The sequence below is a fragment of the Mustelus asterias genome, chromosome 11 (assembly GCF_964213995.1).
Source record: "Mustelus asterias chromosome 11, sMusAst1.hap1.1, whole genome shotgun sequence".
NCBI classification, from domain to species: domain Eukaryota; kingdom Metazoa; phylum Chordata; class Chondrichthyes; order Carcharhiniformes; family Triakidae; genus Mustelus; species Mustelus asterias.
The window spans coordinates 78,419,802-78,439,177 of NC_135811.1; the positions used below are offsets into that span (position 1 = coordinate 78,419,802).

A 19,376-nucleotide genomic window follows, 5' to 3' on the forward strand; every position below is an offset into this window, starting at 1 on the left:
GAAACCCACGCAGACATGGGGAGAACATGCAGACTCCACACAGACAGTGACCCAAGCCGGGAATCGAACCTGGGTCCCTGGAGCTGTGAGGCAGCAGTGCTAACCACTGTGTCACCGTGTTATGGCCACTATTATGAGATGATTCTAGAACCTCTTTCACAGCAGTTATTCTCTGCTAAAAGTTTTGAATGGAAACGGGTTCAACATAGTAAAGTGTTCATGCCATAAATGTCTTCAGTCTCACAGAGTCAAGTTGTTCAGGTTAATGGACCCCAGTTAAGAACATGGTAAAGTTAGTTCAAGTGAATATATCTTTTTGAAGCCTAACATCACTTCAAGCATGTCCAAGATCTTTCAGGAGAAAGCAACCTTGCTGTTAATCATACAGAAATTAAGTTGCATATTGCTTTTTGAGATATGCCATTGAAGCTTTTTGGCCCACAATTCATCAGGACAGAATCACAAGAATACCAAACCTAATGAGAACAACAATTTATACTGCATGTGGAGAGTGTGCTGATTGGTTGGTAGAGGCGTTGTCACAGAGAATGCGGAACTACCAAGCTTTAGTTTAAATTCAGACTAGGTGGGTCCACTAATTGGTCATGGCATTACGTGGTTCTCCCCAGCATGTGTCTCTCCAGCTATAGAAAATAATTCACAGGGCCAATTATAAATATGTAAATCCACTTTATTACATACAGTGATCCTTTGTCTCAGGGTAGCGAGAGAGGAGTAATAAATGTGGCTTTACCAGTATTATCGGGTCCACATGAACAAATAATTTTTTTAAAGTACTGTTCTCTAAATATAAATTTGGATCTTGAAGTATGGAAATAAGAAGGTCAATGAGACAAAAACATGACACTTAGTTTAAAAGTATGAGTAAATCTGTGAAATACATCAGCTTCCTTGTGAAATGCAACTGAACAGTTCAGAGTGTAAAAATGCCTCTTCCAGTCAGTTTGAAGATTTAATTTTATCGAACTGTCAGCTTGTGATTGTCCAGTAGGCACTTTACACATTTCGGTCCAATCATTTATTATTTTTGTATTCATTACAAGGCAGTTTTGCCTAGACAAGAAATAGAAATTCTAAAGCAGATGTCAAATGTTCATTGGGTTGACTTTGATCTTGGCCATCCAGGCAAATATCTGTCCATGCTGATTCTCGACTGCAGAGTATCAGCTCTGGCACAGAGCATTAGATGGATTCTCAGGTGAAATTAAAACATGGGATGTGAGGAAGTTTTTTTTTACACAGCGTGTGGTAATGGCCCCAAACTTGCTGCGAATTAGGGTGCTGCAAGCAGAGACAATCAATGATTTTGGGGAAAAAAGATGAGAAATAAATTTGCAGAGCTGTGAAGATCGAACAAGGGACTGGGGCTGATTGGGTTTCTATAGAGAATGCTGGCATGGACCTGATGGGTCGAAAAACCTCCTTTATTCTCGGAATGAATTCATAGTTTGTCTTCAAAGATTCAAAATCACTGTGAATATTCCCCTCACCCTTACCCCATGAACGAATGTTCTTTGGTTATCAATTTCTGTAATGTGTGATTATGATTACCTTGCAGGCTACTTGCTGTGAAGATATGCTGAACTGTTGCCCAAACGGCTACACCTGTAATGGAGCAGTTAAAGCGTGCACACTGCGACCTCAGCTGAGATGGGACCTCTTCTTTCCAAAGCAGAAAAAGGCCTTCATCAGGCTGTGATGTGCTTGTGCCTCTAATCTACTGTGTAATGCACCAAAACAAAACTCTACAGTGTGAAATCTCAGAAGTTGTACAAAATAACATTTTGGGTTACTTTTATATGGTAAATCTTCTAGTCAGGCATGAAACAGGTTCCTAAAATAGTAAAGAGCAGTTCTGATGCAGAAAAATCAGGTTTGTTAAGCCCTTTCAATATTTTTCTTTAAAGATTTTAATCCTCTTTACTATAAAATCATTTTTAGGAACCTCTTATGTAAACTGTATTGATGCTGTTTTTGTGCATTACATGGATGCTGAATGTAAACTTGCACCAGATTGAAACCCAGTTGCTTGATTTTCTTACAAAATGGGAACCTGCTGGTTTACTAACCATCTCATTGTAAAGTAAGACCAGTAGGCAACCTATCTGATGAATTACTAACCCAATTGGAGATTGGTTTTACTCGGACATAGTGAGATAGATGATCTATCTCGCGTCTGAAAACCATTTGAATCTGTCCTTACCTCTGCTGTAAGCCCTTTAGTTCAGTGTGCACTGAGTATATTTCTCAGGGTAATACTCCTGACTGTTTAATCAATGAAAACGTTGAAAGACATCTGAAAAATGAGGGTGAATCTTGATGATCCAGTGCAGGTGCTGGTTTGGGAGAGGCGGGGAAACTATCACCCCTCTGCTCCTCTCCTGTGGTCCAGCCTGGATGATGCCACACTCCCTGCCAAACAGAATGGACCTGATGTGCACTTTTTTTCCCCCTTGCACTCGCCACTCCAATGCACACCCCTTTATCTGAGTGTGACTCTTGAATTTGTATGATGCATGTTTAGCTGCAACCGGCTGAATGCGGACCGGACAGTGATCTGATCTCTTTGCTGGAACTCCAACACATTAGATCCAAACCAGTTCCATCGAGTAACATTTTTATATGAAAACAAGACACAACAGATCAATTTGAGAACCATTCTTAAAATAATACAATCTTTGAGAAAGTTGAGACTAAAATGTTTCAAGTATTAATTCAAAAATTAATTGATTTGGACAGATTATTGACATGCTTACTGAATTCTTTGGTGTTTAATCAAATTGCAAAATGAATTCTGATTTTTAATGGTAAGACATTTTGTTGGGACTTGTTAAATTCTTACCGATTGCTAACTTAAATTCAGTTAATCCATTTTTTTTTGATTGAACTACAATCCATCTCGGACCGATGCTTTTTTTTTTAATGATGTGGCTTTTTTAAGATGTGGGGGAGGCAAAAGGTTTGCTAGTTTTTTTTTGAGGGCATTGGTTGCTTGTAGAATTAGCAAAAGATAGCTGCAGTGAGGTGGTGGCAGTAATGGTGATGATTGAAACAGCCAGGTAGTGTGTTTGCTGTAATCTTTCCAAACTTTTTATTTTGCTGACCAGATGTCATTTCGCTTTTAATGGATTTTTTATTATAATTTACTGTCATCACGGATATAGAGATCCAAAAGTCTATCGCCTTGCACAATCCTGCATATTTCTGGATGAGGTCATGCTGCTGAACAAGGATGGAGCAATCTCATATTTAATCATTAGTTTCTGATTATTTCTTTCTGAACACTCCTAATGGGGCTTTTGTGAGCGTGAAAGAGGATTTGTCAAGCAAATATTTGGGCAGTTTGTTTTGAGTAAAATAGAAAATTCCATTTGAGATGGCAGTTTCCGCTCTCGCATAAATTTCCATGGTAGCTCATGCATTTATATAAAATGTTTGAATTCGGAGTTTTAATAAGTTTTGCATTTTGCAATCCTTGCATCCACTATACAATGCCTCTCATTATGTACACCATTGTTCCACAGTTGCCACCATTTTAAACCACTTTGTTGTGTAATTCCTTCATTGAAACTTCCAACCATTGCAGTTTGGCCGTATGGTCATTGGCTGATTGAAAGGATGGCGCTGCAATATTGCTTTGGCATTACCAAAAGGGAATTCTTACAGCTAAATGATGCAAATCAAATCGCTCGTACTGTGCAGTTCTCCTGCTTTTTTTTTGAATGTTTGCAATAAATAAAAAGATAAATTCATCTGAAATATCATCTTTGCTTCTTTAGTCAAACTTAACACTCCAGTAAAATCAGTGTCACACATCATGGCTTGTTTGGCCTTCGGAAGCCACATGAGTGCCATGCATATAAAATCTTGTGCTGTCGATAGGTCTGCACATGTTCTTCAATTGTTCCATCTACACCAACTCAAAATATTTCTGTTCTTTGCTTCTTGTCTTGCACTATTGTGACCGTGCCAAGATTTCAGTCACTTCAGCAATAAGCAACCCTTTCTTACAGTTTTAGCATTTTAATTCTGTTCCATTCCAAATGATTTTGCATGTTGTCTCCCCAGGCCTTTAATCTTTAAACCCTAAAGTTCTATAGAAGGGCCAATGGACTTGAAACATGAACTGTTTCTCTCTCCACAGTTGCTGTCAGACATGCTGAGCTTATCCAGCATTTTCTGTTTTTATGTTGGGTTAGGATAAATGCTGCTTTGTTGCACATTAATAAGAATATTCCACTTTTTGTTCGGACCTGTTAAAAAAGGAGATAAATTATACCCATGTTGCTAGCCTGGAAATATAACCTCAATGCTGTTTTTGGTTTGCAGTCTACAATATTAAGTCCAAGTTCCACTTTGCTTTGCTGTTTAATTCAAGTCATTGGATTATCTTGGTCCAGAAATTGACTGAATTTCAGGAGTAAAGAAAATCAATCATTACTTTTATAAGCACACAACATCTCAAAGCACTTCATAGTCAATGAAACACTTTTGAAGTATTGTAATGTTGGCAACGAGGCAAGCAGTTTGCACTCAAATTGCCACAACAGCAAAATGACAATGACCAGATAATCCATTTTTGTGATTGAGGGGTCAGTAATGGTCAGGGCATTGGGGATAATTCCCTTATTTGTCTTCAAATGATGCCATGAAATTTTTTACATCCACGCTAGGAGGCGGATTAGGCCTCGGTTAAAGTCTCAACCAAAAGACGACAGTGTAGTATTCCCTCAGCACTGCACCAAAGCTACAGCCTTAATCATTGTGCTCGAACCCTGGAAAGGGACTTGAACCTTGTGTCTCAGGGGCAAGAATACTACTAACTGAGTCAATTGACACTGAACTGTAATGGTGGTTTCTGATCACATGGTGAGAGTGCAATAAAGCCTTAAGGAATAAAATTGGAGTTTGAAAACTTTATTATAATCTCTCTCCTGTGTTTTAACAGCACTAATCCATGCAACACACTGCCTAAGTGCATCAGAACTTGGAGAAACATGTCAACTGTTTCCAACAGAGGCTTCAAATACAATACAAATCAAAACTACCTGCATGTCAAACTGTGCACCTGTAAGAGGTTGCTAGACCACATAGTCCGGCATCATGTAGGATCAAGAAACCCAAGAATACCAATATGAATGACCTGGGCCCTCTTCCACTGAGAGCTTAAGGGGCAGTCTCCACTCTTGTTGCTGTTGCCCTGTATTGGGTGGAAATAAAACTGCCATGGTAGCTGCAGAAAGGACTTCTGTGCTATTAAATGGCAAGAGGTCCCTGGTGCTAAACTGGAGCTGAACAGAGAATGACACACAATCCTTTCAATGCTCCATTCTCCAGGTTTATGGGAATGTTCCTATTCCCTCATTGGGAATACCTGTTTTGTAAGGTATGCATAGATTCCATCACAAAGGAATTGTGTTGGGGGAGGGGGGTGGGAGTGCAGAATGGAGCGATGCTACAATAGATTACAGAATGGTCTTTCTCTTTTGGGGTTTGCCACAGCGCTTCTGTTCTCTAGCTGCAAGAGCCCTGTAAATTTATGCAATAAGCTAGTCCCTACTGGGTGTTGGCCCACTCCATAAAACTGTCTATGATCACCTAACAGTTGCTTAAAATAAGTCAATGGGTGATTAGGAACAGGAGGTCATTTAGCCTCTCGAGCTTGTTTTTCCATCCAACGAGATCATGGCTGACCTGCAAGCTAACTTCATTTATCCACTGCCCCGTAACCTTTAATATTGTCAGAGAACATAATCTTACAATTGATTTGGTAGACTGTGGCATGGTGATTAGCACAGCTACCTCACAGCTCTAGGGACTCGGGTTCAATTCCAGCCTTAAGTGACTGTCAGTGTGGAGTTTGCATGTTCTCCCCATGTCTGCATGTGTTTCCTCTGGGTGCTCTGGTTTCCCCTCAGTCCAAAGATGTGCAAGTTAGGTTGATTGGCCATGCTAAATTGCCCCTTAGTGTTCCAAGGTATATAGGTTAGGGGAATTGGCAGGGTAAATATGTGAGGATAGGGCCTGGGAAAGATGCTTTGTTGGAGAGTTGGTGAAGACTTGATGGGCCAAATGGCCTCCTCCTGCACTGTGGGGATTCTATGATTCTAGACAGCTGGTTTGGGGACAGAATGAAGGTGCCTTTATCCCTCTGCGGTTGTCAGTTACAACCTTTTGAGAGTACTTCTTGTTGACATTGGATGTCTGAAATAAAGTATTCTGTTCTTTGCCACTAATATCTCACTTTGATAAGCACAAAACATTATGCTTTATTTTAATAAATAATGCAAATGGGAAGACAAAATTGCTAGTTTTCCAGATGCTGTAGCTGGGAGAAACTCTCATTCTTGTCATTTAATCCATCCCGCCTTCCATCCTATCACAAACCTGCCCTTTTGTCATTTCTTACCTGTTTCTGTATATTAAAGAAATCAGTTGCATCTTTAACCTCGAGTTTTCATGAAAGGTTGTTGATTTGGAAACTGTGGGTGGGATTTTAAGGCCTCACTTGAGTGAGACTGGGAATTCCCTCCCAAGGTCAACGGACAGTTCCATTGTCCGCCCCTTGCCCACTCTGATTCCATGGCGGGCGAGGTGGTAGAATTCCAGTACGTAGGTCTCTGTTCTCAATAGATACTGCCTGAGTATTTTCAATACATGATGTGGAGATGCCGGCGTTGGACTGGGGTAAATACAGTAAGAGTTTTAACAACATCAGGTTAAAGTCCAACAGGTTTATTTGGTAGCAAATGCCATTAGCTTTTGGAGCACTGCTCCTTCGTCAGATGGAGTGGTTATCTGCTCTCAAACGGCATACAGAGACACAAAATCAAGTTACAGAATACTGATTAGAATGCAAATCTCTACAGCCAACCAGGTCTTAAAGATACAGACAATGTGAATGGAGGGAGCATTAAGCACAGGTCTTGATTTTGTGTCTCTGTATGCCCTGTTTGAGAGCAGATATCCACTCCAGGTCTGTTGGCCTCGGATAAGATTTTCCGTTTTCGGGGTGAGCGCGGTCGGAAAATTCCACCCCATAAGTTGGAACTGATTTTCCCCATAGATACAATGGGAGATTGGTTCCTGATCCAAGGCTGAAAATCACTCATGGGATGCCCGGCACTGTTAAAGCCTGCCAACCCTTGCCCTGTCAGGTTGCTGAGGTGATTGTTGATGATTGCATGCCATAGCACAAGTTCCTTGGTTAGTGTGGGGCTATAATGAAGCCATTCGATCACTGTCAGTTGCCTGTTTAGCCTCGAACCTGAGAGTCTGAGTGCATATCAAATACAACGCAAGCGTATAAATGCATTAAAATTGCAATGGTTGTGCCAAAGAAATTAACAAAATAGAACACTCGTTTTCAACCAAATAAAGGTGGTTTGACCTGTCCAGTCTTACAGGTGGGTGCCTCAGAAGGTCCATGTTCCTGTATGAATATGCTGGCATGGAGTTGTGATGTTGAAACTGGTGAAAAGTCTAAATGGAATATCAATTTATAAACATGAGTGCCATTCATCGTAACTCAAACATCGTAAAGATGAGAACTGCCTTTATTTTGTGCTTATTTCTGTCCTTTTCTGGCTACAGCCCAATGCAGCTTGGTGCCTCGGTCTCCTGAGCATAACTTAAGCTCAGATGCACTGTGTAAGGCTGAATCAGTTTCCTGAACAGATGCATTGCATAGCTGTCCATATTTTCTTTGTTGTTGCAGGTCACATGGGGGCAGTGGATAATAAGTAAACCCGTGTTTCCATGGATTTTGCAGTTACTGATACTGAGCCAAGTGTTGGGATTTTAAGTTGCTTTTGCGGGAAGTGTTCACAGGTGGAGACGTGGGCGTTTTTAGACAGGTCGTGGGTTTGAAAGACAGGATTGCTTTGTCTGCGGGATTGGCAGCGGTCTCCTGGGTTTGACTTCCTTTATACTCTTACTGATTTGCAAATAAAATGATTCCCTCAATGCACAGGGACGTGTTCAGGCCAGCGTGAGAATTTAATGAGACGTTCACTGACAATTTGGAACACCAGGGTGGGGGTGGGGGTGGGGGACATGATTGAGGTGTATAAGATTATAGGGGTATGGACAGTGAGTAGCTGTTCCCCTTCGTTGAGGAGTCATTCATTAGGGGGCATAATTTTAGGGAAAGTGGCAGGAGATTCAGAGGGGTCTTGAGAATAAAATATCACTGAGGGGGGTGAGAATCTGGAATGCATTACCTGGGAAGGTAATGGAGGCCGGAAACCATACAACTTTTGGTTGAGCACTTGAAACATAACATTCAAGGATATGGGGCAAGAGCAGGAAAATGGGATTAGTGCACCTTTAGTGGTAGTTATTGTTGGTGCAGACTCGATGGGCCAAAGGGCCTTTTCTGCTCTGTATGGCTCTATTGCTGGAATTTTACTGCCTCGTCCATCTTAGGCTCGTAAGATCCTGCCTGAGGCCAATGGAGAATGCCACTCTGCGAGCCTTGCCCGCCCCGGTTCTGGGCTGGGCATGCCAGTAAAATTCCAGTCTATAACTCTCCCTGTCCCAATTTTCCCTTCTTGGCCTGAAGGCACCAACTTATGCAGCAGCGTAGCTCCATGGAAATGGGTTAGCTTTGGGCAAATGACAATTTGCTCGTACTTGTAACTTTCCGTTGACTATCTAATCAGGCAAGGCATTGCTGATAAAACCAGACCTGTCCCACACACGTATCTGCACTTTCCACAAGCAGGACATTTGCTGGTTTTTCCCTACCTGGGCCAGGAAATGATAAACTAATTCCGCATGGATGTGGCATTGGCCCCTTCTGACCTGCGTTGCTTGGGTCTCTTGGGTGGTGAGGAGATTAGCCCCGGAAATTTCAGTATTGTGATTTGCCAGCATAATTTTGTAACACGTTAATCTTTAACCCCAGTTCAATGACTTGTTCAATAATGCAGGAAAGCTGGCTTCATTTCATCAAACATTTTTAATAAGCTTTGTATTAACAACTTTTAGGAACAAGCAAAAGAGATTGCACAGCATTTTGACCATGTTTTCTTTGAAAAGAGCAAACTCGATACCAAGCACACATCTCTGTTTAAGACCACCTCGTTAAAAAAAAAACGTGGCCACGAGTCGAACAAAGGACACCGAGTCACTAGCACTAATAATCATTTAAAAAATGGAGCCACATGGATATTAGGTCCAGCAGAAACAGTCCAGGTCATCCATCCCACCTCAGTTGTGGCACAGCATCTAAAATGATTCAATTACTTGAATGCTCCAAAAAGATGTGAACTGATGGCACAAGACAACTGTCTATCAGGTTAAAGAAAAACTAGTCCACAATCACAATACCAATAACCCTTAAAGTAGTTCTTATTTTGAGCCTAAAATTACACCGTTTAATATGTGCATCAACAGGAAACGCCGGCACCTCAACTAACGGGCCTTCTAAACAGATGAAAAAAAAACATTCCTTAATATACTTCTGGTCTAGTCTAGGTTATTATGAGCTGCACTTGAGGTCCAGGGCCCCCAAGTTCGAACTAGAGCTAGAAAACTAATCGACTGCTTCCACTAGCCATGCCCCTCTCTCGGCTCTGTCGCGTACAGAGGCCTCACTCGCTTGCCGCTGGTCAGCATTTTCATTCCTGGTCGTAGCTTGTCTGTGATCGTGTGAGCAGCACGAGCATCTCAAGTGATGCAGCAATAAACTGAATGCAACTGAAGTTTCCAAAAAAAAAAGAACCTAGCAGCATCATTTCCTTGCCCGCTATGCCTCACCCTAGTTCTGGGATGGATTAATAGGGAGCAGAAAAGATGTGTAAAATCTATTGGATAAAATATGTTGAATGTTGAAAAACAAGGACTAATCTTATCTGGTACTTTATCAAATTCACCTCCCCCCACACTCCCCGCCAGTGAAGAGATTCAGTTTATAATTTGGAGTTAATTAAAATCTGGTTGCAGTATGAGAGTTGCACTCTCTCTAATTTAGTTTGAGAAAATTCCCTTTGCTCCACACTGTCTTTAACCAGATTGTGACAGAAACTAATGTCCTGGTGTTCAGCCTATTTGCGCTCCTCCCTCCCCTCACCGCTCATTTGCTCCACACTATTTTGTTTGAACCTCATGAGATTATGTTAGTTTCGAGTGTGGTGGGGAGTATAGATATTGCGATGTACAAATTATGAGATGGACCAGAATGTTATTTACCCTCTGTCATTTTCTGTGGATTCGGCTGAGGGGGCAATCAGTAATGCAGACTGGATTCCAATTCATAATCTGTTTGGATATAGGCTGGACTCATTCTGCACCAAATCCCATCTTTAATTTTTTGCAAAACTTTGTTTAATTTTCTCTGGAGATGCGATTTTCCAGAAGCACTGATTTACTGGGTGCTTGCCGGATACCTGAGTACAATGTTTAAATTTCTCACTTTTCTATATTTTTATCAATGAGCTTCTCTATTGCAAGAACAGATTCTACTTTGGATCATTTAGAATAAGAAATCTAATCTCAATAAAAATCGGGTATCATTCATTCACTCACTCGCATGTTGGAACTCAATGGGCGGGATTTTATGGATGCGTTCGTCCCGAAACCGTAAAATCCCGTCCAAGATCAACGGACCTTTCCATGGTCCGCCCCTTGCCCTCTCTGATTCCAATGGCGGGCGGGATGGTAAAATTCCAGCCAATATATCAGGATGGCACGTGGCACAGTGGTTAGCACTGCTGTCCCACAGCACCAGGGACCCAAATTCAATTCCAGCCCCAAGTCACTGTCTGTGTAGAATTTGCACATTCTCCCCATGTCTGCGTGGGTTTCCTCCCACACTCCAAAGATGTGTGGGTTGGGTGGATTGGCTATGCTAAATTGCCCCTTAGTGTCCCAAGATGTGCAGGTTAGGGCGATTAGTAGGGTAAATATGTGGGGTTACAGGGGATAGGACAGGGTTGGACCTGGGTAAGATGCTTAGTTGGCGAGTCAGTGCAGAAGCAATGGACCGAATGGCCTCCTTATGCACTGTAGTGATTCTATGATTTTATGATCAGTTAAAATTTGGTATGGGTGCCTGCTGTTAACCAACAGTAGGGTGTGTATTCAGGGTTGTTTATGAATTAGATAAAGTAATAATATTATTAATAATTAATACGTGTTCTATACATTGATAATGCTTTTTTTAAACTGGATATCCCAAAATGACTAATTCCATCTTTGATGCCATGCAATATCTGACAATCATTTATTTGTCAATTTATCAACATAAGAGACATCAGTGATGATAACTGGGATAGTCCACCCTCTTCCTTTGCACCACTATCTTTACCCTAAGTCAGCTGTAGCAAGGTGAGATACAGAGAAAAGTCTGTATTTAGTCCCAACAATGAGGCTTAACATTAACCTGACGATTTTCCTCCAATCATCTTCATTGGGATTTGCAACTTGGGTCCAATTACAGCGAGTTCTGTGCTGGAGGGGAGCATCTTACAGATTGGAGGTAAATAGTTCCTGGGTTCATTTCAAGTGGCAGAAAATGGGGAGGGGAGGGGGCAGACTGGGTTTTATACCCGTGTCTAGCAGGTGAAAAGGCAATGTGTGCCAATATTGTGCCATTCAATGTTTCTGGACTCATTTTTGATGTTACAGATTCACAAAAAGAAACCAAACATGTGAAAAGTAATTTCTACAGCGAGCCAGTGCATTTACACCACTCTGGAAATTCCTGTTCAGTCAATGCTTGTTTGGAGGGCCCCCGAATGAAATATTTTATTATATTCATACACCAGTGTCACGTTTATTAAAATATACTCTTCATGCTATCCAACGTACAGGGAATTAACAGTTATAGATGTAGCTGGGCATTTATTTCACTTTTATTTTCACCAATTCATGTTTTGTGGTGAAACTTGATATAGATTGGCAATAAACTGGATGAGCAATCTTTTACTTACAGTCAGGAAGGTGTAGCTCCCCCTGAGCGAGGTGGTTTTCTGGTGCTTGTCTGGTTGAAGGTGCCAGGCAGATGCTTGACGGTGGTGCTGATCGGGTGGGCCATTTTGAGAGATGGCCCCCATTTACATTAGGATGGCGTGTTGGCACTGGAGTTTGGGTGGCCACAGGTGCCTTTGTCAATCTCTGGGATGAAAGTAAGTCTGCTGGGGCAGTGTCGTGGGGGCGGGGAGGAAAGGGGGGGAATAGTGTGGTGAATGCGACAATGACATCGGCCCTGGCTGAATTTGTGGATTCCTGGTGGAGGAGAACTCTTGCTCAACCAGGCCTGATTTTATTTTTTATTCATTCATGGGGTGTGGGTGGCGCTGACTGGACCAGCATTTATTACCCATCCCTGAGGGCATTTACGAGTCATCCACATTGCTGGAAGTCTGGAGTCACATGAAGGCCAGACCAGGTCAGGATGGAAGATTTCCTTCCCCAAAGGACATTAGTGAACTAGATGGGCTCTTTACAACAATTGACAATGGTTTCATGGTCATCATTAGATTTTTAATTCCAGATTTTATTGAATTCAAATTTCATCATCTGCCATGGTGGGATTCAAACCTGGCTCCCGCGAGCATTATCCTGGGTCTTTGGATTACTAGTCCTATTACTTAGGAAGCTATCATTGAGGTTATTTAGTGCTATCATGGTTGTCTAGGAACACAGGTTCAATTCTGGCCTCGGGAGACAGTGTGGAGTTTGCACATTCTCCCCGTGTCTGTGTGTTTTTTCTCCGGGTGCCCCTGTTTCCTCCCACGATCCAAAGACGCGCTGGTTAGGGTGCATTGGCCATGTTAAATTCTCCCTCAGTGTACCCAAACAGGCGCCGGAGTGAGGCGACTGGGGGATTTTCACAGTAACTTCATTGCAGTGTTAATGTCAGCCTACTTGTGACACTAATAAATAAACATTAAACTTTAAAACCAATTGCCCCTTAATGTCAGGGAGATTGGAAAGGTGAATGTTTAGGGTTACGGGGATAGGGCATGGGTGGGATTGTTGTCACTGCAGGCTCAATGGGCTGAATGACCTCTTTCTGCTCTGAAGGAATTCTATGATTCTACATCCCTCGTAACAGGTGCACAGATAATGTACTTGACAGGTACTTTGTTTTAACCCCTGCAGCAATCTAACATGAGTCGTTATGTATATTAGCTGATTTTACACAAGAAATCATACATGATTGATTTACCAGGTAATCCCTATAGGCATCAGGCTACTAGTCATTTCTCTTCCACATATATTAATTGAGCAATTCATCTCGACGCAAACTAATATATTTAAATATAAAACAGCACTTGAATTAAATGTTTCCTGTGATTATTTCTCCTACCTAGCAGGTTGGCTAGCAAAAAAATCACAGTGCTAAATTGTAACTGGGCTACAGTTCTTTAGCTGTTTCTGCACATATTGAGTGTCACACTTACAAAAGACGTATAAATTCGGACTTGCTAATTTTAGGCTCTTTGTCATCGCCCGCCACCTGACATCAGCACAATATGATGCTTTCCCTCCTTTTAGCGCAACTTAGACATAAAGAAGGCACTTGGAGAGTACTGGACCAGGTCGATATGGTCTGCTACTGGGATTGGTTTCGGGTCAAGTTAAGGAAAGTACGATATACGGAAAAGAAAACAAGAAGTACCTTCCAAAGGAAAAAAGCTCCCATTCAAAAAGGTCGTGACATGTAAAATTACTGCTCCTCAAGCAAGAAAATGCTTCATTTGGTAGGGTTGTTCCAATTAAAATAACAAAAAGGACCTAACCTTTATATAGTCTTTTCATCTTCCTCAGGAAAAACAGTTACCGAGTTTATTGTGTGGGTTGATACCACACTGACATTTTTCTTTTACAAAAACTCAGTATTAAGTTCTAAAGACAACATTGACAAAGACAGCATGTTCCAACGTGCAGACGTGCACTTTTGTCACTGGGATTGCGCTCTCTCCTGCAGCTATTTTGCAAAACAAAAAAAAATTAATTCTGGACGAACTAGTTTGCTGCTTTCATCTCTTCCTCCATTTGGACTCTCTCTCTCTTGCGAGGAAGCTCTTTTTTTTACAAAGGTCACCAGATATGTTGCTTCAGACTTTTGTTTTGTGGTTTGTGCTCAGATTTTCTGTCAGGATGCTGATGCATTTTCAAACACTTGTGAAGAGTTTATTCAAGGTCTTGGGGAAATAAGTCCACTTTTCACTTCAGGTTAAAAACCATCAAAGGCCTCTCCTCGCGTTTCTGCCAGGGACTCTTTTTATTCTCACCTTGGTCGTCCGCCCCTTCAGAATGGTCCTGCATCTCCTCTTCCGGGCTGGTGGTGGAATCCCGGTGGATCTCGCTGGTGCTGCTCCTCATGCTGTTGCCTCTGCTGCGGTCCCGCCGGTGGATTGTTTCCCTGTGTTCCGAAGTCTCTTCCAGCAAAGGGGTGAGGGAGTTATCCTCCGGGGAACAGACGGCCGTTCTGCTTTCGCTGCTGCTCTGCTCAGTATCGTCCATGTAGACCAGCTTACTGTAGGCCACGTTTCCGGGAACTTGCCTATCACGGTCTTCTTTCGTCTTTTTGCCTGGCTTTGTTTCGTTCACGTCGACGCCAGAATCTAAGCTGGCGTCGTTGCTCCCGATCCTTTCTCCCGTCTGCAGGTCGATGTAGGAGTGCCGGACGTGAGCGTTGGAACGCCCGTCCAATGATACGAACCAAGCTCTGGGATGTTGGGGTTTTACCCCGAGCTCCAGGAATTTCTTTTCGGTGAGTGCTTGCAGTTCCCCATTCATCTGTGCCATCGCTGACTCGTTCAGTAACACGGCCATTGGGCCGCTCATAGAGGAAGAATGGGGGCCCCATCCTTTGCCTTCTCCGTCATCCGATTGTGGGGTCGGCTGTTGCACTTGCTGATGTTGATACTGCTGGGGTCCGTGCTGGTGGGACATGGGACCCCCCTTCATCTCCAGCTGCTCTGCGGGTATGCCCGCTGACTGATCCATGCAAGGATAATCAGAAGTTAATCCCATATAATGGGCAGGTATGACTAAAGTAGGCATCACGTTTCTGTACATGTTGTCCTTCATGTGATCGATAGAACCGCAGAAGATCAGTTGACCTGGCTGGGACAAGGTGGTAGGCCTGGCCAGGTGATCGACAGACTGGGACATCATGTACTCTGAAGGTTTATTATCCATTTTGTGGCCAACGAGGGATTCGAAGGGTGGCGGTAACGGTGGAGGCGAGGGCGGATCGTTCGCACAAAGTTTACTCTCAGCCAAAATGCGTCTGGCATGAACCTCTCTGCCCTTTTCGTCCATCGGTTGTTGTGAAACCATTGAGCTGTAGCTTCTCCTGTAGTCATCCATTAAAGGTGGTTCCAACTCTCCGGACGCATCCATGGACCGTGCAACTTTCAACGGAAAGCTCTCCACCGGCCTGTGGTAGTCCTCTTTCGAGTTTCCTCGATGGGCCAAAGTATCGGTGGATGCCTTGCTGATGTGCCTCATCTTCTGGCTTGAATCCTTGTATGGAATCTGTTTGAAGAATTCCTCCCGAGAACTCTCAAACTCTCGGGATGTACTGAAGGCGGATTTCAGGATGGGTGTGTGGACATCCATATCCCCGTTGGAGGACACAGATTCCAAGTGACTGGTACTGATCAAATTAATGTGAGACATGGAGGTGGCTTGGTCTTTCTTGGAGCTGTCTAAAGTGGAAGCGATCTGTAATTTTCTGTGCTGTTGGCGTGGCTTTAGACATCTCCGCCTGTTAAATAAAAATTCCATTAGTGAAACTTATGACAAACTTAAAATCACCACATCTGCCTTTAAAATGACAGGACAAGATAAACATTCTCAAGCATACAGCAGAGCATTAGTTACATTTCAAATGAAAATGAATGCACCGAATTCAAACAAGAGCCTACAGTCCTGAAAATATACTTCCAATTGATTTGAAATTTAGTTTTAAAGCTATGGCTTATGCCATTGATCTCAGCCAGGGTGCAGTTGGGGTGATACAACTGGTTCTAGCCCCTTGGGCAAGAGGGCATTGAGGGTGGGACATACACACACACACACACACACACAAAGTATCAGTTCTCCAAACTCCTGATCACAATTCAGCGACCTTTGCGCGAAAGTGCACGTCAATGTGGAGTAGGGGCAATCACCCCTTCACAGCTGAATAGACTATTGCTACCCTGGGCTTTAGTGACGCTGCTTTATGCACCTGCAGAATGTTATAACCTACAACCACCAGCCATCCTTGTGGGAATATCTGTTCATTTCAATGTGCAGTGATTGGCTACTTTGTCCCTGACCTTGTACTTCTAAGGTGTGTCAAAAGTGTAATGCAAGCAGCCACATACAAATGTCCATAAGATGGGTGGCACAGTGGTTAGCACTGCTGCCTTACATGCCAGGGACCCGGGTTCAATTCCCAGCCTGGGTCACGGTCTGTGTGGAGTCTGCATATTCTCCCCGTGTCTGCATGGATTTCCTCCGGGTGCTCTGGTTTCCTCCCACACTCCGAAAGACGTGCTGGTTAGATGCATTGGCCATGCTAAATTCTCCCTCAGTGTACCCAAACAGCGCCGCAGTGTGGCCACTAGGGAATTTTCACAGTAACTTCATTGCAGTGTTACTGTAGCCTACTTGTGACACTAATGAAGAAACTTTCAAAAAAAGTCAGAGAGAGGAAAGGACTGGTCCAGCTAGCCCGTGCTATAGAGCTGTGATGCATCACAATGCAGACATCTGGTACCCATTCTAATCTCTGGGGAGAGACGAAGAACAGGTCATCAGTAAACATAGGAACATATGAATTAAAGTTTATTTATTGGTGTCACAAGTAGGCTTATATTAACACTGCAATGAAGTTACTGTGAAAATCCCCTAGTCGCCACACGCCAGCGCCTGTTCGGGTACACTGAGGGAGAATTTAGCATGGCCAATGCACCTAACCAGCACGTCTTTGAACTGTGGGAGGAAACCGGAGCACCCGGAGAAAACCCACGCAGACACGGGGAGAATGTGCAAACTCCACACAGACAGTGACCCAAGCTGGGAATCGAACCCGGGTCCCTGGCGCTGTGAGGCAGCAGTGCTGACCATTGGGCCACCGTGCCACCCACCTTCTTAGGAACGGGAGTAGGCCATTCAGCCCTTCGGGTCCACGCTGCCATTTAACATGATCATGGCCGATCACAGTAATGGGAACCACTGCTTTTGTGAGAAACATTTTGAGAACTGCCAACACACAGAAGTATGCACTGATACAGGGAAAATAAATGTGTTCATTACACCAGCAATGCACTGTTGCAGTGATTGACAAAGAGATCTTTGGGTTTGTAACCCCTAGTCTGTACTGATAATGCAAAACTGTCCTTTAAGACCCATCGAAACCAAAACATCCAGAAGTACATAAAATGATAATGAAATCATACAATACTGACACAGTCAGACCTCACTGCCATTAATCTAAATCAACCTTCAACCTCACTGCACAGCCTGATTCATACAACAATTATTTGGTTACTTTGTTGTAGGGGTATCTACTTCAGGCTCAATCATTTAAAACCCTTAAAATGAAAAGGGTTTTATTTCTTTCACTATGTTTCCCTGTTCCAGGCTCGCTCAGTACAGTCTCGCATGCCTCTCAGTATCAAAAATAGCCAGGGGTAAGTCAATCGTTTTTCCTTCATCTCTGACTTCTATTTGTTACTTGACGTAGCAGCGCGGCCGAAATGGCCAATTCAGTTATGCTATACATAAATCCATGATACACTTTAAATTCTACGCTGCAAAATGCTGCATTGCCAATGGAAAGTAATTCTCATGTTTTGATGATGAATCCTATTGTTCAGTCCCCCATGCTGTAGTGAACACCAGCTCCCAGCAGGTGGAGCCTGAGCTACTAGCATAGATGGGGTTTGGAACCCCATCTCCTGGTGTCCGATATCTAAAACCCTCCCAATATTCTCTCTGAACTTAATGTGCTGATAGTCAACTAAAAGCAAAAGCTACCATGATTCCCTCAAGTAGCAGGCCTTGCCATTTAATTTAATTTAAATTATAGCTGAAAACTCTGCTGCACAATCTTGTTTACATGCCATACAAGTCAGAGGTTAGAGATGTTGCAGATACCCAATGGAAAAATGGCAAGGGTCTGGAGTAAACAATATAAAAGGTTGTACTGTAAAGCCCTCCAGCATTGGAGGCTGCCTTTTTGAACGAGTGAGGGAGAGGGCATGCCGACACACCAAGAATAGAAGCCAATTCTCTCTCTTCAACTTGCTTAATTTAAAATTGAGACATGCCCTCAGTCGCTAGGCCGTAGAGAGAGCTGTGTCTGCAGCTTGAAGCCAGGCAGGCAGGGAAGGGAGGCCTCTAGACCTGCCAGAGGCATTAGCTCCTGATCTGTCGCCAGGAGGCTGCCTCCAGCCAGTTACACCCTTCCCCAGTGCATCTCCCAGAGACTGAAGGCTGACTGGAAAGTTCTAGTTGGCCTCTGACATTGGCAGACACTTGGAGCCAAAGAGCCATTGTCTGTGCTTTGAAGCTCGATGATTATGAATGCATAATGTGCTCAAGTGCTGAATGGAATTAATAAAATATGATCAGGATTAAAACATTTTTGTCTGAGCTGCCATTTTATCTCATTTAATTCCACTCCTTTTCCATTTTCCTTAATAATTTTCCTCAAGTAATTAGCTCCCTTTTAAACAAGTTAATTCATTTTGGATCCACGGCCTTCTAGGTCAGTACTTTGACAGCACACAGGGTTGTCACTGATGGTTTGGATAAAAGGTGGACACCTGCAATCAAGACAGTCACGAGAGGAGCTGAGGAGGTTCCAGAAAGCATCGCAATTTTGCTGAAGACTGCGACACTGGCACTCGGGCTGAGAGGGCAGTGCCGTCGACTGAGAATTGGTGACTAAACCGGTGAAGGAAAGGAGCTGTAATTCTACCCTGAGGAGTTTCAGTTCTGAAGGAAATTGGTGCCAGATTTGCTGCCTAGTAAACCTGTGATTTCTATCTTTATGGTATCTGTCATTTATTAATATATATTGACAATGATTTGTCTGTTGATTCAAGTGTAAATTATGTTGATTTTGATTGGATTGTTAAAGTAAAGTTGGAAATAGTGAAATCTTATCCAATGGTTTTTCACTGAGAGGATGTTTGAAAAACGTGGTTCTTTAGGTTTGTTGATCTCCATGGGGGTCAGAGTCATTGGGATTTTAATGGAGATGCCCCCATTGACTTGGAGACGGGTTCCCTGTCCAATTGGACTTTCAAAGCTGGAGGGTCAGTAGCTCTCCAGCTTGAGAGAAGCAGTGGCCTGTAATGAGTGGTAAGTAACTGAGAGGGCACTACACCACGGAA

At 43.0% G+C, this 19,376-nt stretch overlaps 2 protein-coding genes across 8 annotated transcripts in view; one reads left to right on the top strand and one right to left on the bottom strand.

Moving 5' to 3' along the window:
• grnb (granulin b) overlaps positions 1 to 4,941 on the top strand; it is an 83,107-nt gene extending 78,166 nt beyond the window's left edge. For all 6 annotated transcript variants that reach the window (XM_078223820.1, XM_078223816.1, XM_078223817.1 and 3 more), the window contains one exon: positions 1,580 to 4,941. In XM_078223820.1, coding sequence (XP_078079946.1) covers positions 1,580 to 1,720 — 141 coding nt within the window. In that variant the 3' untranslated portion in view covers positions 1,721 to 4,941. The remainder of the gene's footprint in view (positions 1 to 1,579) is intronic.
• A 4,023-nt stretch (positions 4,942 to 8,964) lies between these two features.
• Positions 8,965 to 19,376, bottom strand: part of fam171a2a (family with sequence similarity 171 member A2a) — a 311,859-nt gene continuing 301,447 nt past the window's right edge. For both annotated transcript variants that reach the window (XM_078223812.1, XM_078223813.1), the window contains exon 8: positions 8,965 to 15,751. In XM_078223812.1, the coding sequence (XP_078079938.1) occupies positions 14,200 to 15,751 (1,552 nt within the window). In that variant the 3' untranslated portion in view covers positions 8,965 to 14,199. The remainder of the gene's footprint in view (positions 15,752 to 19,376) is intronic.